This window comes from Antedon mediterranea, chromosome 3 (assembly GCF_964355755.1).
Source record: "Antedon mediterranea chromosome 3, ecAntMedi1.1, whole genome shotgun sequence".
Classification (NCBI taxonomy): Eukaryota; Metazoa; Echinodermata; class Crinoidea; order Comatulida; family Antedonidae; genus Antedon; species Antedon mediterranea.
In genome coordinates, this window is record NC_092672.1 from 3246256 (window position 1) to 3268960 (window position 22705).

At 33.1% G+C, this 22705-nt stretch overlaps 2 protein-coding genes across 2 annotated transcripts; one reads left to right on the plus strand and one right to left on the minus strand.

Moving 5' to 3' along the window:
• Nucleotides 1–1750: 1750 nt before the first annotated feature.
• LOC140044554 (transmembrane protein 216-like) lies at nt 1751–5183 on the minus strand. The gene is made up of 6 exons (XM_072089117.1): nt 5062–5183; nt 4268–4284; nt 3934–4027; nt 3548–3640; nt 3157–3358; nt 1751–2442 (listed from the first exon to the last, which is right to left on the minus strand). Exons 1-6 carry the CDS (start codon nt 5072–5074, stop codon nt 2436–2438), a joined length of 426 nt encoding a protein of 141 aa, XP_071945218.1. The 5' UTR covers nt 5075–5183; the 3' UTR covers nt 1751–2435.
• A 5693-nt stretch (nt 5184–10876) lies between these two features.
• On the plus strand, nt 10877–14711 carry LOC140043557 (transmembrane protein 216-like). Its single transcript, XM_072088081.1, has 7 exons — nt 10877–11019; nt 11813–11877; nt 12912–12922; nt 13164–13257; nt 13562–13654; nt 13855–14056; nt 14682–14711. Exons 1-7 carry the CDS (start codon nt 10877–10879, stop codon nt 14686–14688), a joined length of 615 nt encoding a protein of 204 aa, XP_071944182.1. The 3' UTR covers nt 14689–14711.
• The last annotated feature ends 7994 nt before the right edge of the window (nt 14712–22705 follow it).

Sequence of the window (22705 nt, forward strand, 5' to 3'; positions counted from 1 at the left end):
CTAGACTGTCTGTCTGTCTAGACTGTCTGTCTAGACTGTCTGTCTGTCTAGACTGTCTGTCTGTCTAGACTGTCTGTCTGTCTAGACTGGACTGTCTGTCTGTCTAGACTGTCTGTCTGTCTAGACTGTCTGTCTGAAATGTCTAGACTGTCTGTCTGTCTGTCAAGACAGACAGGCTAGACAGACAGGCTATACAGATAAACAGGCCAGACAGGCTAGAGAGACAGGCTAGAGAGACAAGATGGTACGCGAGCGAATCTAGTTTATATATTATTAGCTTACTAAATAATTTATCAATAACACATAAATCAGTTTTACTGGGTAAAATGTTATTTGTTATTTAAATATTTTTATATAGTTTATTTTATATCATTTTTGTTATTTTGGGAGTACGGAACCTGAACTCTCGTTATACTGATTAGGTTCACTTTTAGGTTCCTGCCTACTCCCTTAGTTTCTGTGTTTTTGTTTGTTTGTAACTGGTTTTTGGCAATAAATAATAATAATAATAATAATAATAAAATACTGTTCAATTTTCTATAATCTAGGCCTATGCTCAATCTAACTTCGCGCGGGACTGAAAATTGGCCATCAAATAATGGAATGTCCCAGATATGCAATAAACCAATCAGATCACATGCAATTAGTGACGAATTGCATATTCGCCGTTTTTGAGGCGCGTAAACAGTGTGTGCGTTTTACTCACACGAAGTGACGAATCGATATTCGACGCTTCGTGTGACGAATGATTATAATATCATAATATATTCGCCAAATTATAATTAAAATAATTAATTAATGAAATAAGATACGCAGTTGATATTTGCATCAATTGTTTTTTAGAATAAATACTGACGCTTTTCCCTGGTTTTAATGATGTCTACAAGCAGTGCTATAAATCAAACATTTGTATTGAAAGGTGCATTGTACCTCAATTTTGCTGTACTACCAGAGGAAATATTTTTATTTAAAATATCTGTATAAACCATAAGTTTCATACTGTGTAATACTGTATAAAAATAATGCAATATATTTGACAACAGAGAACAGTGTCGTCAGCATATTGTGGCATGTGGGATGAGATCATGGTAGAAAAATCAGCAACATACATATTAAAACTACTACTGCTGATGCTTTCTTAACATTTACATCCTTTGTTTTCGCTGATATCCAGACTCTCAGAAAGGACTACTGAACTACTTACTTTGTCTCCATTCGCTTTCAGTTCTCACAAAATAAGTCCTATTTGTAGTATCGTCAACGACACGTTGAGTATCATCAGTAATTTGCGGCGATTTACAATTATCCATTGTGATAATTCCAGCAGCGTCTCTGGCAACGGCATTACATTCTCAGAAATAATCGTTTAAGCAGAGTAACTCAAGTTCTTTACCACATATTCCTTGATATCAATTGAACTATCAAAGGGTACCATTTCTATTACAAATTTTAAAAATATTGTTGCAGCTTATTCTTTGTGTATAGCAAATTTTCTGCAATAACATTTTAGATAGGCTACTGTACATACATCACTCTTTACTTGTTTAATTATTTTGATGTGATGGCCTTATGTACTTTTTTTCAGCAGTTTATATCAAAGCAGCCTGACGGATTTTACGAGTTATATTTTCATCGTTGTAACCAATTCTCGTTTTGCTATATCATTCCAATTGTAACAAAGATATTAAAATAATAACACAAAATTAGGTTCAATCTCATCCTATTTATTTGTTATGAAGAGAGCACCCGTCACTGAAAACAATATAATGAAATCAAATAAATTCATGTTCTACACAATTAAAAATTCACAGGTTTTAAACATTTAAATGTTTGTGCTATATACAAACAAAATTAGGTTCAATCTCATCCTATTTATTTGTTATGAAGAGAGCACCCGTCACTGAAAACAATATAATGAAATCAAATAAATTCATGTTCTACACAATTAAAAATTCACAGGTTTTAAACATTTAAATGTTTGTGCTATATACAAATCTATCACTCAACCCTATTATGAACAAAATACATTTTAAGCCATCAACATACCAAACATAATTATACCCGGAAAATATTTAATATTAATAGATAATATTTAAATAAAGACATTTTTTGTACAACTAGCTCAAAACAGTAAAGTATTCCAAACCTTTGTATACAACTGGGTACACTATCAAACGTGCCCAAATATGATAGGGGTATGCCCAAATATGGTCAATAAATGGGCACACATCACATTGTTTTTGTCACATAAAGTTTGATAGTGTAGATAGAGCTTAAGGTAGACTAAAATAATACTGTGGAGTATTCTAATGATGAACTATTAATAATTATTAAGATAATGTAACATGAATGGTTGACAACTAATATTTGCTAAAAATAGGTGAGTTCCAGAAAGCTGAACTTGTTCTCTTCAAGTATCGTGCTCTTTTTTTCCTTCACGCTCTGAAAGAAAAGTAACAAATTATTTTGTTTGATGGTCTTGTGTATATATATATATACAGTATATATAAATATATTCTAATGCTTTGCAAAGGACCATCAAACAAAATAATTTAATAATTTATATATATACATATCAAGCAGACGGTCCGAGTTCGAGTCTCAGTTGGGGCGACTTTTTCCCATTCTCACAGATTTCCTCATCTTTATCGTTGCAAATTAATTAATTAAATTTCGGTATATCACCGGGCGGTTTAGAATTAATGTTCTTTGCCTATTGTGTTTATATATATATATATATACACACAAATCTTTATATAATTTTCCACAATAATATTTCCAGCAGAACAGAGGGTACATTATGCAATGCAACAACTGCAACAATATTAAGTATTTATATTAATAAACTTATACATATAAAAAACAGTAGTAAAATGCTATTCACATTTTTGGTCATTCATAAAGAAGTTTCCAAAGACTTGATTACAGCTCTGTCTACACTATCAAATTAGTTTGACAAAAAACTGTGATGTACACAAATATGGTAGTGATATGCTTAAATATGGTAGCAATATCATTGTGTCCATATTTGGGTACATCACAATTTTTTGTCACATAAAGTTTGACAGTGTAGACACAGAGCTTTATACATACAGTAAAATGCTATTCAAATTTTTGAACATTTATAAAGAAGTTTCCAAACACTTGATAACTTACATTGCAAATCTAATCATGGTGATGATGCTAAAAATGGATTCCAATGCAAGGAAAATAATTGGAATTACATTTAAAATGAGCTCAACACGTAGCACGTATGGTTGCCATTTAAGGTAATACATATAAACAAAGAAGACTGGTACGCATAACGCCAATGATACACCAAGATGCGGTAGCTTCTCTGTTAAATTACCCTTTTTCCCTAAAATAAATGAAATATGTAAAGTGAATAAATTTGTTACTGGCATTCAATGCTTAATATGAACAAACATTGTAGACTTTTTTTATGAGGTATAATTTTCATTTTTTTTTCAGTTCTTAAACCATTTGGGAGAAAACAAATGTTAAAAATTTGATTAAAACTGTTAATTAATAGATTCGATTTGCTTACCAATAAAAATTCTGACTGTTTCAACAGGTATTAATGCAAATAATAAAACAATGTCGCCTGCTAAATAGAAACCAGGGTAAGGAAATAGTGTGCCTACAGAACAAGTAATAAAAACAAACTGTTAAAATATACACTACTGTATAACATTAATTTGATACAAAAAATGGCACAGGCCTATGTTTGCAAGTTTGAGAGAAGAGATCATGATTTGAAAGATAAATTTGTGTAACAAACTCAAACAATATTATAATTATTGAATGTATCTACAATAGGCCTAGTTAGTTATAAAATGTTTCTCTTTTATACAGTGTATTCTAAATCAAAATTACTACACTACTCAATCATTTTTATTTATCAATTTAGTAAAAACGAGATATTTTACGTACCTTTAAATACAAATATAAGAATTTCGCAAATCCAAAAGAATGCAAAATACCAACCATTGAAATACAAGAGTATTTGCAAAGGTAATGAAGAATTCTGTAATATGATTTGAGTTAAGTCTTCTTAAATGTCATTTATTATTTACGACACGTACTGTATATTTATTTATTGAACCTGTCAATTTAGCCTAAAGTTATTCATATTGGCCTTATTTTATTAATATTAATAGTTGGCATAGCAGGGAGATGTAAATAAATAAAATAAAGAATAAAACATAAAAAGCTCAAAACATTAATGGTTATTAATTTAAAAATTAAATTTATTAAAAAAGGATACAGTCTGTGTTTTCTTCCCTAAATAAAAAAAAAACAATGTTTGTTAGTACATAAAACTAGGTTAGACATACAGTAGGCCTACTGTAGCTAGACTGGCTTAGCTATAGCTATAGGTCTCTTTGACCTCTACTAATACAAGGTACTGTTTTACAGTACATCTACAGTTCCAATTCTGCGCTTTACACTTAAAAAGAAACAAATGCAATTTTGAGATATGATTTTGAATTCATTCCAAGACAAGGCATGAGTATCATGAAATATTTTTTTTAGGTAACATAGTAATGTACAAGTAAAATAATGAGAGGCAGTACGTATGATTCAATCTTGCAACAATATTGTACCAGTACACAAAACTAAAAAGACTAAATACATTGAAAGAAGAACAAGTCACTATTAAAAAGAAGTTATTTAAATACTGCTTGATTACATAACACAATATCTATTGAAATAAAAGAACAATTGAGCTAGTCTAAATAAGAATGGGAAATTACTTGCTGGAATGCAAAAGGTTGGTAACACTCCTTTCTCTAAGGTTTAATCATTTCAATTACTGGGCAAATTTTACAAAATCTATTAAGCATGTGATTGCCAGTCTATTTTTATATACAGTATTAAGTAGGCTAAGCAAATAATTAATTATTTTGTTTCAATGATATTGCTTTAAAATAAGACCAACCAGGGTTCCATTTTGGAACTACAGTACTGTACTGTAGATGTTTTCTCTGAAGTGATTTTGTGATGGTGGTCTCTGTCTGGGAAAGGAGAACTACAAACCCATAAACAAGCAAAACCTACCCTTTTGTGCCATCTCAAAGCCTTCAAAACCAATCGGAGGTTTTTGTCTACCTTTTATCTTATTTCTAAACAGTATCCTATGATGCTAGCCAGTGAGTAAACGTAGTGTGACGACGATTAACACAGCGCGCAGCAGCTCATTAATTGACGTACGTACTTATACAGCCAATGCGGACGTAAATTGCGACTGCTGCATGCTGTAATTCAACAGCTGTTGCTGACCTGTGTTTAATTTTGGTGACAAATACAAAAATTGCGCTTTTTTGCTTGCTTTCTTTCTTTCTGTCAAATGTTATATAAACAATAAAAGCAATTGTTTTTGTATTATTGTGAGAAATAAAAGTTTGTTTTTCATGTCATGCATTCCTGAAGATGAACAAATAAAGTTCGAAAGTGAATTTAGGCCTATAACATGTGCAACATTGCCTTGCCTCACTTTATCGTCGTTTGTTTTTCATTCAGTTCAGTAGATTTCGTTTGTCGAAATCAAAGGTTCAAACATTTGTAACTGGGCATTATTTATAAATTGTAATAAATATACAATCAAATTATAAGGTGAAGTGAATAGCTATCAAATCGAACCTAAAAACAACGTAGGAGGACAAATCGATTAATTGATAATCAACACCAGTTGCATTTAATTAGTGGCATGCACTCAATCAAAGCATCAAGATATTAAACATAATAAAAGATGAATTGATTATTTTCCAACTCCTTCAACCATCGAAGTATATTTTCTTTGATGTTTTAATTACATCAGCACTGAATTACATATTATCATGAATCATCTTTGACTGTTGACATATTAACTGTTCACGTGTATTTTTCTTTGCAATTTTAAATGCAAATTATTAAAAAATATTGCACTATTTGTAGTGTTTCGTAAATGAATTAATTTAAACGAATGTGGTGGTGTATATCATAATATTTAGGTTATACGTGAAAGCAATCAAATCTCTTTAGGATATTTTGGTGGCTCTGGAAAGAGCTGTTTGGTTTTTCGTAAATGTTTTACTTCTTTGCAGCTGCCTTCTTTGGTGGTTTTGAAACCTTTTTAGCTTTCGGCTTTTTGGGCTTCTTGCTGTCGAAATCATGTCGATGTAAGTGAGCAGCAGGCTTTTGCTGCAGCCTTCTTAGTTTTAGTTTTGTCAGCCATCTTAGATAAGTAACACCCTTGAGCACGGATCAAATAGCAGGTTAAAATAAGATAAAAGTCTAAAATTGAAAGCTAGCTATATTGATGTTGCGGACCTATACTAAAGCAACTATGTTGTTTCCCAGACCGCCTTTTTGTGTTGGAATGTTTAATTATGATAAATATGATAAAGTCCAAAATTGAAAGCTAGCATATTGATGTTGCGGACCTATATTAAAGCAACCGTGTTGTTTCCCAGACCGCCTTTTTGTGTTGGAATGTTTAAAATTATTTTTACAAAAATTGTGTTTGTTATTGGCTAAGAATTGTTGCTAAAACAATCTTATTCAGTTGACAACCAACAGTGATGAAACCGCCACTAACAGGTTGAATCTAAACATAATAAACTGTAAAGATACATTCAAATAAGCAACAATAACATAACAAAAATCGCAACATTATAGAGATTTAACAATTTTACCCTTAAATGCATTATACATGTAAACTATCATAAAATAAATCAATATCCAAACAAGTAACCTATTACATGTGTTAGGTAATCCCTGAAAATACCTAGTTTTGTGCATTCAACACGACCACAAGGAACGTGAAGCAAACACTTGCTGCGAGCAAGAGGACAATCATAAACAGAATTGAATGAGTTGTATAAAAAATCAAAATAATCATATAAATACGCTGAGATTGTGTACAAGAAATTGAATTAAAAATGACTGAACAGTATTCCAGGTGGGGCGCACGACTGAAGGGTGTCACGAAAGCTCAGACCACGAAAGCTCAGACCCCCTAAGAATTAAGATCACGAAAGCTAAGACCCAACACCTAAGATTACAAATACTAAGATATACTACAGCTTAAAAACAATACTTGTTTATCCATACATAATTTTAAACACAGTAGGTTTCATTTATTACCATAAATATAATTTAATACTACCGCAAAACATAGATAAACTCACATTATTTTCGCCCGTTGAGTAAATGTATATTTTTTCTTTACAACAAACAAACTTGACGGGTTGTTTGTTGGTATATATTTACTCCATTGTGTTGCTTCAGAGGATGTTTTTCTTACGCACCTGCCTTTCTTGTATTTTGACTCCAAATTTGTTGACTAACTTTATCCTGAACACCACACTTTAAAATTAGGACTTATAAGTACTTTCAGAAGGAGAAACACATAATAACAAATAAATAAATCCTTTAAATTGATGATTTTACAGATGTGTTTCTTTGTATACTGTGATGACAATGTAACTCCTCGAGCTCCCCATGCTCAATGTTTTTGTTTCTATGGAGCGCCAAAAGAGCAACAATAATAGTACAAGTATAAAAACAGAAAGAAAACGAAACAAAAAAACTTATCATGATTTTTAAATTAAAATTTAATTGCCAGTATTTATTTCTTCGTACTTGCATGATTATACTATTATCATTACAATTTTACATTGTTCCATCCACACTGTAGATGGACTCCACAGAGTTTTCAGCCCTCTATATAATTTTTGCTCTTTTGACGTTCCATAGAAACAAAAACATTGAACATGGCCCATGGGGTAGGCCTACTGTACTGTAGGCTAGTCATTTTGTGTGCGAGAAAAACGTCTGTAAAATCATCAATTTAAAAATGTATTTGTTACTTTTTATGTGATTCTTTTTCATGAAAGTGCCAATTCTAAGGTGTGGTATTCAGAATAAATGTTGGGAGTTAAAATACAAGGCAGGTGCGAAAGATAAATATTGGTAATCTTAGGTGTTGGGTCTTAGCTTTCGTAATCTTAGGTCTTAGGGGGTCTGAGCTTTCGTGGTCTGAGCTTTCGTGACACCCCACGACACGACTGAACGGTACAATGATGTTAATGCTCCACCATTGCCCATGAATCTACAGTTCCTGTAAATTTCTAAGAGTTGCAAATGAATTGCCGATTTTAACCTGAAAAATAAATGTTTGGTCCCTGCATTCAACATGATATTGACGCGTCTCACAGCGAGCTGGGGGACGAACGATTCGTACAAAGGAAAGGACACCGCCAGACAACTGCGTACCAATTGTTTGGGTGTCACGAAAACTCAGACCACGAAAGCTCAGACCCCCTAAGACCTAAGATCACGAAAGCTAAGACCCAACACCTAAGATTACAAATATTTATCTTTCGCACCTGCCTTGTATTTTAACTCCTAACATTTATTCTGAATACCACACCTTAGAATTGGCACTTTCATGAAAAAGAATCACCGTATAAAAAGTAACAAATACATTTTTAAATTGATGATTTTACAGACGTTTTTCTCGCACACAAAATGACTAGCCTACAGTACAGTAGGCCTACCCCATGGGCCATGTTCAATGTTTTTGTTTCTATGGAACGTCAAAAGAGCAAAAATTATATAGAGGGCTGAAAACTCTGTGGAGTCCATCTACAGTGTGGATGGAACAATGTAAAATTAAAATTGTAATGATAATAGTATAATCATGCAAGTACGAAGAAATAAATACTGGCAAATAAATTTTAATTTAAAAATCATGATAAGTTTTTTTGTTTCGTTTTCTTTCTGTTTTTATACTTGTACTATTATTGTTGCTCTTTTGGCGCTCCATAGAAACAAAAACATTGAGCATGGGGAGCTCGAGGAGTTACATTACAGTATACAAAGAAACACATCTGTAAAATCATCAATTTAAAGGATTTATTTATTTGTTATTATGTGTTTCTCCTTCTGAAAGTACTTATAAGTCCTAATTTTAATGTGTGGTGTTCAGGATAAAGTTAGTCAACAAATTTGGAGTCAAAATACAAGAAAGGCAGGTGCGTAAGAAAAACATCCTCTGAACCAACACAATGGAGTAAATATATACCAACAAACAACCCGTCAAGTTTGTTTGTTGTAAAGAAAAAATATACATTTACTCAACGGGCGAAAATAATGTGAGTTTATCTATGTTTTGCGGTAGTATTAAATTATATTTATGGTAATAAATGAAACCTACACTGTGTTTAAAATTATGTATGGAAAAACAAGTATTGTTTTTAAGCTGTAGTATATCTTAGTATTTGTAATCTTAGGTGTTGGGTCTTAGCTTTCGTGATCTTAGGTCTTAGGGGGTCTGAGCTTTCGTGGTCTGAGCTTTCGTGACACCCCCAATTGTTTAGATCACTGGCAGTCAGGCAGCATGCATAAAGTATATAGCCTTCCGACATACATCAGTATTTATGTGTGGCTATGAAGTATAATGTATCATAGAGGATTATAGTGAATATTAATATTTTACACTATAATATCTATGGTATCATGTACTGTAGTTCACATTATGGCATCCGATTATTTTTCTCCTAGACGTACGTTCGCATTGAACTTGAACGCAAAACAAAATATCGAGTAAAATGATCTAACAATCGGCGGTTCCGCACAGAGCACGCGCATCTAACATACGGCAACAAAAATGTTATCGTTTAAATAGTCCACGAGTCCAAGTACGATCGTTTTGCTCATTGGTAGCATGCTGCATGAGAGTGTCTTTTCCGGCCATATCTAAGGGTGTCATTTAACAAAATTTGCTTCGCCTCAGGCCCCACCCCAGGGGGGGGTAGGTATGGGGGTGGGGTGACCCAAATACTTAGTGTGCGAACCCCCCCTTGACAGATCCTGGCTCCATAACAAACCCAGCATTCTATTTTCCTTAGATACAACATAATTAATATGCAAACAAAAATTTAACTTACTATCAATTAAAACTCCTAAACCTCGCATTGCTTCATTCTACAGCGTACAATGCTTTGAATAGTAAGAAGCAATGCGATGTGGTCTACACTGACTCGGTTCCTCGTGATTTACTTGTTTTTAAGATTGGTTTGAAAGGGAATCTTCTTAAATGGTTTTCAGATTATTTGTGGCTCCCTGTACTTTCTGGGGTTCTGCAGGGGTCAATTATTGGTCCCTTGCTTTTTAATTTGTATCTTAATGACCTTCCTTCTGTTTTTAAGTTTTCACAATCACTTCTGTTTGCTGATTAGGCCTACCTTAAGTTGTTTAAAGTAATCTCTTCACCTGACGACGCTCTTCTGCTGCAAGAAGATATGAATTCTCTTGTGGGATGGACTGAAAACAAAGCCTATTTTAACCAAATATTTGAATGATCAGGAATTAGATTGTGTTAATTTTCAAAGGGATTTAGGAGTTTTAATTGATAATAAGTTGTACCGTTCAGTCGTGCGACCCACCTGGAATACTGTTAGTCATTTATAAGACATGTAATAGGTTACTTGTTACCTGTTTGGATATTGATTTATTTTATGATAGTTTAAATGTATTTAAGGGTAAAATTGTTAAATCTTTATAATGTTGCGATTTTTGTTTGTTATTGTTGCTTATTTGAACGTATCTTTATAGTTTATTATGTTTAGATTCAACCTGTTAGTGGCGGTTTCATCAATGTTGGTTTTCAACTGAATAATATTGTTTTAGCCACAATATTAAGCCAATCAAACACAATTTTCATTGTTAAGAATCATTTTAAACAATCCAACACAAAAAAGGCGGTATGGGAAACAACACGGTTGCTTTAGTATAGGTCCGCAACATCAATAGAGCTAGCTTTCAATTTTGGACTTATCATATTTTAACCTGCTATTTGATTCGTGCTCAAGGGTGTTACTTATCTAAGATGGCTGACAAAACTAAAACTAAGAAGGCTGCAGCAAAAGCCTGCTGCTCACCCAACTTACATCGACAGCAAGAAGCCCAAAAGCCCAAAAAGCCGAAAGCTAAAAAGGCTTCAAAACCACCAAAGAAGGCAGCTGCAAAGAAGTAAAACATTTACGACCAAAAACCAAACGGCTCTCTTTCCAGAGCCACCAAAATATCCTAAAGAGATTTGATTGCTTTCACTTATAACCTAAATATTATGATATACACCACATTCTTTTAAATTAATTCATTTACGAAACAATACAAATAGTGCAATATTTTTTAATAATTTGCTTTTGTTTCAAAATTGCAAAGAAAAAGGTATTATACACGTGAACAGTTAATATGTATATCAAAGATTATTCCTGATAATATGTAATTCAGTGCTGATGTAATTAAAACATTGCTTATCAAAGAAAATATACTTCGATGGTTGAAGGAGTTGGAAAATAATCAATTCATCTTTTATGATGTTTAATATCTTGATGCTTTGATTGAGTGCATGCCACTAATTAAATGCAACTGGTGTTGATTATCAATTAATCGATTTGCCCTCCTACGTTGTTTTTAGGTTCGATTCACTTCACCTTATAATTTGATTGTATATGTATTACAACTTATAAATGTGCCCAGTTACAAATGTTTGAACCTTTGAATTCGACATACGAAATCTACTGAACTTAATGAAAAACAAACGACGATAAAGTGATCAGGCAACTTTGCACATGTTATAATTCACTTTCGAACTTTATTTGTTCATCTTCAGGAATGCATGACATGAAAAACTAACTTTTATTTCTCACAATAATACAAAAACAATTGCTTTTATTGTTTACCATATAACATTTGACTGAAAGAAAGAAAGCAAGAAAAAAAGCGCAATTTTTGTATTTGTCACCAAAATTAAACACAGGTCAGCAACAGCTGTTGCATTACAGCATGCAGCAGTCGGAATTTACGTCCGCATTGGCTGTATAAGTACGTACGTCAATTTTAGAAACTTAACAATGAGCTGATCGTCGTCATTCCGTTTACTCACTGGCTAACATCATAGGATACTGTTTGTGTCTAGAAATAAGATAAAAGGTAGACAAAAAAGGCAGAAGCTCCTCCGATTGGTTTTGAAGGCTTTGAGATGGGACAAAAGGGTAGGTTTTGCTTGTTTATGGGTTTGTAGTTCTCCATTCCCAGACAGAGACCACCATCACAAGATCACTTCAGAGAAACATCTACAGTACAGGGGTAGCCCAGTACAGTACTGTAGTTCCAAAATGGAACCCTGGTTGGTCTTATTTTTAAAGCAATGTTTAGATATTATAGAAACAAAATAATTATTTATTTGCTTACGTCTTACTGTATATAAAAATGTCTTAATTTTCTACAGGTATGTTAATATTATTTGTTAATAATTGCATGAATAGCAGAGACTGGCAATCACATGCTTAATAGATTTTGTAAAATTTGCCCAGTAATTGAAATGATTAAACCTTAGAGAAAGGAGTGTTAACAACCTTTTGCATTCCAGCAAGTAATTTCCCATTCTTATTTAAGACTAGCTCAATTGTTCTTTTATTTCAATGGATATTGTGTTATGTAATCAAGCACTATTTAAATACCTTCTTTTTAAAAGTGACTTGTTGTTCTTTCAATGTATTTAGTTTTGTGTACTGGTACAATATTGTTGCAAGATTGAATCATGCGTACTGCCTCTCATTATTTTACTTGTACATTACTTATGTTACCTAAAAATATATGTCATGATACTCATGCCTTGTCTTGGACTGAATTCAAAATCATATTTCAAAATTGCATTTGTTTCATTTTAAGTGTAAAGCGCAGAATTGGCTGTTTTAGAGGAACTGTACGTAGATGTACTGTAAAACAGTACCTTGTATTAGTAGAGGTCAAAGAGACCTATAATATTCCCATCTATAGCTAAGCCAGTCTAGCTACAGTAGGTCTATGCCTAACCTAGTTTTATGTACTAACAAACATTGTTTTTTTTTTTTTAGGGACACAGATTGTATCCTTTTTTAATAAATTTAATTGTTAAATTAATACCCATTAATGTTTTGAGCTTTTTATGTTTGTTTTATTCTTTATTTTATTTATTTACATCTCCCTGCTAGGCCAAATATTAATAGTAATAACATAAGGCCAATAATAATAACTTTAGGCTAAATAGACAGGTTCAATAAATAAATATACAGTACCTTTTGTAAATATTAATGACATTTGAAGACTTAACTCAAATCATATTACAGAATTCTTCATTACCTTTGCAAATACTCTTGTATTTTAATGGTTGGTATTTTGCATTCTTTTGGATTTGCGAAATTCTTATATTTGTATTTAAAGGTACGTAAAACATCTCATTTTTACTAAATTGATAAATAAAAATGATTGAGTAGTGTAGTAATTTTGATTTAGAGTACACCGTATAAAAGAGAAACATTTTATATATAACTAGGCCTATTGTAGATACATTCAATATAATTATAATATTGTTTGAGTTTGTAACTCAAATTTATCTTTCAAATCATGATCTCTTCTCTCAATTCATCCAAACTTGCAAACATAGGCTTGTGCCATTTTTTGTATCAAATTAATTTCATACAGTAGTCTATATTTTAACAGTTTATTTTTATTACTTGTTCTGTAGGCAATGTACTTCCTTTCCCTGGTTCCAGCTTAGCAAACGAAATTGTTTTATTATTTATATTATTAGCTGTTGAAACAGTCAGAATTTGTATTGGTAAGCAAATCAAATCTATTAATTAATTAATACAGTTTTAATTATACTTTAAACATTTGTTTTCTCCAAATCGATTTAAGAACTGGAAAAAAAAATGAAAATTATACCTCATAAAAAGTCTGCAATATTTGTTCATACAGTATTAAGCATTGAATGCCAGTAACTTATTCACTTTACATATTTCAATTATTTTATTTTAGGGACAGAGGGTAATTTAACAGAGAAGATACCCTATCTTGGTGTATCAGTGATGTTATACATACCAGTCTTCTTTGTTTATTTGTATTACCTTAAGTGGCAAACATACGTGCTACTTGTTGAGGTCTTTTTAAATGTAATTCCAATTATTTTCCTTGCATTGGAATTCATTTTTAGCGTCATCGCCATGATTACATTTGCAAGGTAAGTTATCAAGTATTCGGAAACTTCTTTATAAATGTTCAAAAATTTGAATAGCATTTGACTGTATGTACAGTATAAAGCTCTGTCTACACTATTATTATGTGACAAAAAAATGTGATGTACCCAAATATGGACACAATGATATCGCTACCATATTTGGGCATATCACTACCATATTTGTGTACATCACAGTTTTTTGTCAAACTAATTTGATAGTGTAGACAGCTGTAATCAAGTATTTGGAAACTTCTTTAAAAATGACCAAAAATGTGAATAACATTTTACTACTGCTTACATGTATAAACTTATTAATATAAATATTTAATATTGTTGCAGTTGTTACATAGCATAATGTACCCTCTGTTCTGCTGTAAATATTATTGTGGACAATTATATAAAGATTTGTATATATATATATATATAAACACAACAGGCAAAGAACATTAATTCTAAACCGCCCGGTGATATACTGAAATTTAATTAATTAATTTGCAACGATAAAGATGAGGAAATCTGTGAGAATGGGCAAAAGTCGCCCCAACCGAGACTCGAACTCGGACCGTCTGCTTGATATGTATATATATAAATTATTAACAAACAAAATAATTTGTTACTTTTCTTTCAGAGCGTGAAGGAAAAAAGAGCACGATACTTGAAGAGAACAAGTTCAGCTGTCTGGAACTCACCTATTTTTAGCAAATATTAGTTGTCAACCATTCATGTTACATTATCTTAATAATTATTAATAGTTCATCATTAGAATACTCCACAGTATTATTTTAGTCTACCTTAAGCTCTATCTACACTATCAAACTTTATGTGACAAAAACAATGTGATGTGTGCCCATTTATGGACCATATTTGGGCACGTTTGATAGTGTAGACAGAGCTTAAGGTAGACTAAAATAATACTGTGGAGTATTCTAATGATGGGATGAACAGTTCTTGATTGTAAAGTTACTGTTTTGTGTGTACTGAATGAATTGTAGATTATTTGTGCTAATTCATATACCGATAACGACGACAATATGAATCAATGGTATAAAAAGAAAAGGCGAGTGATACTACAGAAAATATTTTGGTTGTTTTGGCCCAGTTGTATACAAAAGTTTGGAATACTTTACTATTTTGAGCTAGTTGTAAAAAAAAATGTCTTTTTTTAAATATTACCTTTATTTTCCGGGTATAATTGTGATTATTAATTTGACAGAGCAGTTCAGTTTGCTTAATGTATTTTCACACCGCACACAATTGTGAATATTTTGTGTTTCATAATGTTAATGCTAATACTGTACATTAGTGTAAATTGATAGCATTGGTAGGATACTGCTTAGTGGGTGTGCATGTCAATAATATATATGTGATTTTTTAAATGTAAATTATAACCTATTTCTTTAGTCTTGTGTGATAACTTAATTCCCATTCTTTAAACATATTTAAATACAATTTAAGTTTGATTGTCTTATTGGGAAATACCATTATTAATTTATGTATGTTTGGTATGTTGATGGCTTAAAATGTATTTTGTTCATAATATGGTTGAGCGATAGATTTGTATATAGCACAAACATTTAAATGTTTAAAACCTGTGAATTTGTAAGAATTATTGTAAAACGTAAGAAGTGTGTAGAACATGAATTTATTTGATTTCATTATATTGTTTTCAGTGACGGGTGCTCTCTTCATAACAAATAAATAGGATGAGATTGAACCTAATTTTGTGTTATTATTTTAATATCTTTGTTACAATTGGAATGATATAGCCAAACGAGAATTGTTACAACGATGAAAATATAACTCGTAAAATCCGTCAGGCTGCTTTGATATAAACTGCTGAAAAAAAGTACATAAGGCCCATCAAAATAATTAAAGAGTGATGTATGTACAGTAGCCTAAGAGTGATGTATGTACAGTAGCCTATCAAGAGTGATGTATGTACAGTAGCCTATCTAAAATGTTATCGCAGAACATTTGCTATACACAATAATACAAAGAATAAACTGCAACAATATTTGTAATAGAAATGGTACCCTTTGATAGTTCAATCGATATCAAGGAATATGTGGTAAAGAACTTGAGTTACTCTGCTTAAACGATTATTTCTGAGAATGTAATGCCGTTGTTGCCAGAGACGCTGCTGGAATTATCACAATGGATAATTGTAAATCGCCGCAAATTACTGATGATACTCAACGTGTCGTTGACGATACTACAAATACGACTTATTTTGTGAGAACTGAAAGCGAATGGAGACCAAGTAAGTAGTTCAGTAGTCCTTTCTGAGAGTCTGGATATCGGCGAAAACAAAGGATGTAAATGTTAAGAAAGCATCAGCAGTAGTAGTTTTAATATGTATATTGCTGATCTTTCTACCATGATCTCATCCCACATGCCAAAATATGCTGACGACACTGTTCTCTATAGAGTAATAAAATCCCCAGTTGATTGTGACTTTTTACAGGCTGACCTCAACTCTATCATTAAATGGGGTGAAACAAATCATATGTCCCTCAATCCTGATAAATGTAAAGTCATGGAAATAACCCGCTCGAAAAACAACTCTTTCCAATATTTCATCCTAAATAATCAAATCAAAACGGTGTCCCACTATAAATACCTTGGAGTTACTTTAACGTCGGATTTATTATGGCCAGGTCACCTAACAAAATATGTATTTCCTTTTTGACAAACAACAACATTGTATTGACTTCATGAAAAGGGAAATAAAAATGTTTAAAGTGGCCTTTTTTTTGTACTATGTACTATTATAATTAAGTTGGAATTTTTTGTTTGAGATCATGTCAATACTGTATTATTCTGCTGCAGTTACTGCAGTAATTGCATTTTGTTTACTCTTTATTAACCTGTTTATGCAATTATATATCAAGCTCTTTTCTGGGTACAATACACATTGTTTATTATTGCAGTGACTGTCTCATAAATACATTAGAACAAAAATCATATATTATTTTTTAATAGAGAATATGAGATACTGTATAAACAGTCTGGCACAGATTTAGCAGTTCACAATTTGCACATTCATTTTAGCAACAGTGCGTAACAAATAATAAACCTATTCTTATAAATGTATGTTTACGTAACCTATCTTAATGTGATCATAACCACACATTATTATAACAATACAGTACAATTATTCTGGTATAAGGCTTATTTATCAGAAATATATAAGTCGGTGTTCTTCGTCAATAAAGCCAGTTTTTTTGCTGAAATAACTGTACGAACAGAACTTCAGTTGTTTGTGTGTATGCAAATAGTAGTTTTATATTTATTGTATTTTTATGTACAGTAATTGATCTGTATTGGCCAACTATCACAACTGAACAATTGTATGCCACGGAATTTTTAAACATGTTGCATTATAACATAAAAAAATGAACGCGTGTGAAGCTTTAGAAACACACAAAATGTGTTGCGCTACTGGCGCTCCATAGTTCAGGGTAGCGCCCCTGTACGTTCAAAAACTTTTAAAAGTTTTTCGCTAAAAAAGGCGGGTGTTCAGATGACCTCGGGCTTTCTAATTGAGGCAAAGACGTTTCCAAATAAGTAAATTTACATGACAAATATTTTAAATAATTAAATGAACTAGAGGGTGAGCTCGCTTCGCTCGCTCCCCCTCTAGGAAGTGTAGACGATGGTTCTCGGAATGATAAAAATGTTCTCCTTGTATGTTTTCTGTCGGTTACCATTATTGAAAATGCTTGACATTCGTAAAACTCAGGCCCGTAGCCAGGGGGATTTTTTGGAGTTCGGGCGAACCCCCCACCTTTTTTTGCGCGAATCCCCCTTTTACCAGCGAACCCCCCTTGAAAAACAAAGGCCCCACTTCCAAAATCGTGCAATTACTTATCAATTATAGCAGATTTTTTGGTCATTTTACTTCTATTGACTATGTTTAAATCGATCGAATATACAGATTGTCCGATGTCAAAGTCACTGCTGAGCGTGAGATCGAGAGATTGTTGAGAGATGATGGTTATAAATATGACAGAAAAATGGACTGACCAATCGCGTGCTTCGGCCGGGCTTTTCGGAACGCACAAGATCACGTTCAGTTCAGTTCAATCTTTTTGGGGATTTTTATTTTTTTCCTGGAAATATTTTTCATTAAACCGTACCAAAGAATTTCACTGTGTAAACTTGAATAAAAATGGTGCTGAGTTAAATTGGTACGTGTACGTAGGCCTACCGAATATTTCGGTGTATAAGACGCACTTTTGACACGCAAATTTGACCTCTAAATGTTACCCTAATTAATTTAATTACCTACTAATACTTAAATTAATTAAAATTAGTGTACTACTCTGCAATGTAGGCCTAGCTAGTTACTCACTTCTGTCTAACCACAGTGTGGTAACAAGTTTATTGAATTTTTAGTTAAGGTAAATTGTCATCCTCGACTGTATTAATATTACAGTACGCATTAGATATTCTACCCAGGCCTAGTAATACTCTCTGAACTCGCGGGTGTGTATTATTATTATATATTCTAGCAGCATGCAGCATCACAGCGCAACACATTTATGGAAGAGTCCATTAATTACGGTGGTGTCACATTTTAATTACACAATAACTATTTCCCTTGATCACGGTGGTTTATTTTTATTACATCTCTATGTCAACAATCACATAATTTTATAATCATGTAGGCAATAGTTCGTATGTCAAGCGATATCTAAAAGAGTGTGTTGTTATTGTGTTAAGTAGCTTCCCCTAATCTCATAGTGTATATGGCCAACAGTGCTGGACACCAGGCAAGGAGCACATGGTTAGTGCTCTCCTCTCCTCATATTGCTGTAATGCATGCATGGAAATAGGAAAGATTTTCATATAGGCCTACCCAACATGATATTCCTGGTTCATTATCAGCCCAAAAAACTGAACATCATTTGGGTTGATTTTATAATGGTCATACACACAATAAGAAGGTATATATTTAAATAATATGAAATTAAAGTTACTTAAATAGACATAGGCTAGCCCTACCCACACAGTGCATCGTAACTGAAACAATATGGGGATTTCCCTTTTCATTGAACGTTCAGTTGAAGTAGAGACTGATTACGATGTAATAAAGGCAATCAAACAAAATTATATCATTTGATTCTAATAAATGTCTCAAATATCGTTGTTTTATTATTAAAATACCATTGTTTTGATTGTAAAATGTTTAAATTTCGGCCTAGAAATAAGTGCGTCTTATGCATCGACTACATAAAAAATACTAATATTTCAGTCTCCGTTATGGGTGCGTCTTATACACAGGTGCGACTTGTACACCGAAATATACGGTACTATTTGTTTTTTATGTTTATAGGATAAGAAATTATTTAAGGGCCTAATATAATATACTTTTTTGCAACAATAAAGCTGTATTTCATGATCAGTACTACTAACTTCCATAATACTGTACTATATAATTTCTCTGCATAATTCAGATTTTAGTAGGTAAAAAATGTCTCTGTAAGCTTATTAAAACAACCGAAATTGCTCTGAGAGCCAAAGCTTCCAGGGGCCTTCGCCCCCTGGACCCCGACCGGGGGCCCTTGGCAGCCCCCTGGCCCCCAGCCTACAGTTGCTCGCTGCGCTCGCAAAATACTTGGTGTCAAGAAAACCCCCCCTCTGATGCATTCTGGCTACGGGCCTGAAACTAAACTACTCTGTTTCACAGTGTTTTAGATGATTAATAACATTTTAAAGTATAGTGTTTATTGTTTGGTAGGGCCCTTTGGGGAGGCGGAGTTCATTTGAGGGAGGTGCTTATTCGAGGGATATAATAATGTAAAAATTTTTAGTTTTAATAATATGGTAACATTTATAATCAAATGAAATCCTCTAATATGAAAAGTGGTAAAAAAGAATAACAAATGCTTGGTAAATTGTAGATAACAGTGCGATGAATTCTACTACAAATAGTATAATGATTATTATTCAGTGATGTTTTATTGGAGAGGCGTTTATTCAAATAAATACCATCCTAATAATTTGAAACTAACTGCCGTGACATACAGAGTGGGCCCAAGAAAGAAGACATTACGGCTTGCAACATGGGCAGACATCTCGGTCCTAACGGGACACAGATTGAGTAAGCTGCAGGGGCGCAGCCAGCAAAGAATTAATGGGGGGGTCAACCAATATGCGAGTATTTTGCGAGCGAAGCGAGCAACCATGGGCTGGGGGCCAGGGGGCCGCCAAGGGCCCCCGGTTGGGCTCCAGGGGGCGAAGCCCCCTGGAAGCTTTGGCGGTCTAGCGCAATCTAGATCATTTGAATCGGTTTACGCACACACAAATATGACAATGTTAACACTAATAAACTGAAACAAAGAAAACAAAAACAACTCTCATTTTCATTACAGAACATTTTTATATTCCAGGCTGCCACAGACAAACACTTTTTTTCTTGCTTGTTTGTTGATTTGTGTAGAGAGGCTAGCTGTAAACTCAGAGGAGGAATTATTTGAATTCCTCCTTTTTCACCAATACAAAAGTTGCATGAAATGAACGCAGAGTTGCAAAAGTTTGAAAAAAGAAATTAGAATGATAGCATGGAGTGATATTATTAAATGAGAACCGTAAGGTTAGAGTTCATACACTGTGCAAGTCCAAGAAGCTATCTTGGCTCCGTGTGTATGTGAGACGCTTATCATACCCAGTACATACAATATTTTGTTTAAAAATATACCTATTTTGTTCGAATGTATAGTATAGGTGATAGCTTATACATAATTGTAATAACTAACTTCTAAATTATTATCATACATTTTACGTTAGTTACTATAACGGCGCTCTAGACATCGCGTGATGCATCTTTAAACATAAGTTTGGAACATTCTTCTCGGCTTGGAGACAGAATTCGCGAATGACATTCTCTGTATTAATGTTCATGTTAAAGTGTATGTTCATGAGGCACAATCCCGAAAGCTGCTCATAAGACATGTGATTTCGCAAACAGGTTTTCGTTCTCCACAAAGTCGAAAAACTCCGCTCAGCAGACGTTACGGGAATTGGCCTACGCGATTAGAAGAAGTGAACGCACAATCGGAAACACATCTGGATCCGCTAATTTTACACAGTCGCTTCTTCCATCACTGAAGCTCGGAATGAAGATGTTCGTGTCTTGGCAGATCATCGCACCAAATTCAAGTTCCTTGAAGACTTCTTCAACATTACACTTCACGATAGACTCGGGTGCTACGCCAAATATTTTAAAGCATGACCTGTTATCGGAAGAAAAACGGGTTTTTAACTCGGTTTGTAAATGATCAAGAAGTTGATTTGGTAATAGTGCTCGGTAGTAATCTTCCACAGTATCTCCAGGATGATTTGATCTGTATTGTTGTCTCATGTTTTTATTTATTTTTTCTAAAAAAAAAGGGGAGTCAGGACCCCCGTGACCCCCCCTCTCCCCCCTCTACTGGCTGCGCCCCTGAGCTGGCAGGAATAACTATAGATTATTCCTGCCAGCTTACTCAATCAACTATCGGGATTTCACTCGATTTTAAACAAAATGTCTTATCATCAAATCTTCCTATGTAATTTTATAATACTATTTCCCACAATATATTCCGATTCTTTATGGAGTATATTTAATTTGATCTTTATTAATTTGCAGTATAATTTTTATTTTTTACTACTGTACCTTCACACACGCGCGGCGCGGTTTTTTTCTTCCTTCTTCCAAAGGGACACTGTATTGATTGATGGAAAGTGCCTGTTTCCAGTCACCTTTAGGGTCAAATATATTATTTTAACTGCTCCCTTGTGTATAAAAGAGAGAAAATAGTTGAAACCAGGTTGTTGCAAGGTGAACCCGGAAATTACTTTGACCAGCGAAGAATTGAAATTGAGTAGAAAATCTACTGTTGAAATCATAAATTGTGTTAAAAAACTCTTTATAAATATCTTCCTCTACTAAGATATAAATATGAAACAATAGCGTCGATGTGAAAACTAATGTTATCAAATCTACGTTTCGCGGTACATCTGAGGTAGATAAGGTAGGTATCCAAGGCGGAGATTTACCAAAGTTTTTGCATTGTGCTCGCCTATGTCAGAATTAACCATAATTTATATATAGATGAATCAATTGAACCTTTAAAAAAAAAACTTCAGCGCATATGCACGCAATTATTCTCTTTCTGTAGCTTATATTTGTGTGTTATTTTTCAGCTGCTAGAGTTGATACGCATACTAAATCTTAATCATTTTCAATTTTCTATCATTGAGTGCTACTATCGACGATAGTGGTGGTTATGATCGTACCGGTAGCTATATAGTCACCCAAACTCATCATTAGTATTTCTAATTTAGAAAGTGAACTGCTCATAATATTCAAAATTATTCATAGGCTGAATGTATAATCATAGCTAATTTGTGTCTTAAGAGGATGTCCACAATAAAGTAATAAGTTTTAATTTAATTGTTATCCTTGGATTGTAATAACTGATTGCATCATGAGTTCAGAGAATCAATCTATATGGTTATTTTAATCATTAAGATCACTTCTATATGATTTTTTTGATGCAACGCAATTAAGGACGTGAGCACGCGATTTAGTTGACCAATCACGGCGGCGCGATGGATCTGTTGTTTGTGTGGTCAATTTCAATTGCGTCGTGAATGCCTACGTTC

Excerpts from the sequence above, each read along its gene's own strand:
- LOC140043557 (XM_072088081.1), top strand. The coding sequence starts at position 10,877 with ATGGCTGACAAAACTAAAACTAAGAAGGCTGCAGCAAAAGCCTGCTGC. Across the intron at positions 11,020-11,812 it reads AAGAAGGCAGCTGCAAAGAA|GTCAGCAACAGCTGTTGCAT; the intron begins GTAAAACATTTA and ends AATTAAACACAG. Across the intron at positions 13,655-13,854 it reads AACAGTCAGAATTTGTATTG|GGACAGAGGGTAATTTAACA; the intron begins GTAAGCAAATCA and ends ATTTTATTTTAG.
- LOC140044554 (XM_072089117.1), bottom strand. Across the intron at positions 3,641-3,933 it reads TCTTATATTTGTATTTAAAG|GCACACTATTTCCTTACCCT; the intron begins GTACGTAAAATA and ends CTTGTTCTGTAG. Across the intron at positions 3,359-3,547 it reads AACAGTCAGAATTTTTATTG|GGAAAAAGGGTAATTTAACA; the intron begins GTAAGCAAATCG and ends CATTTATTTTAG.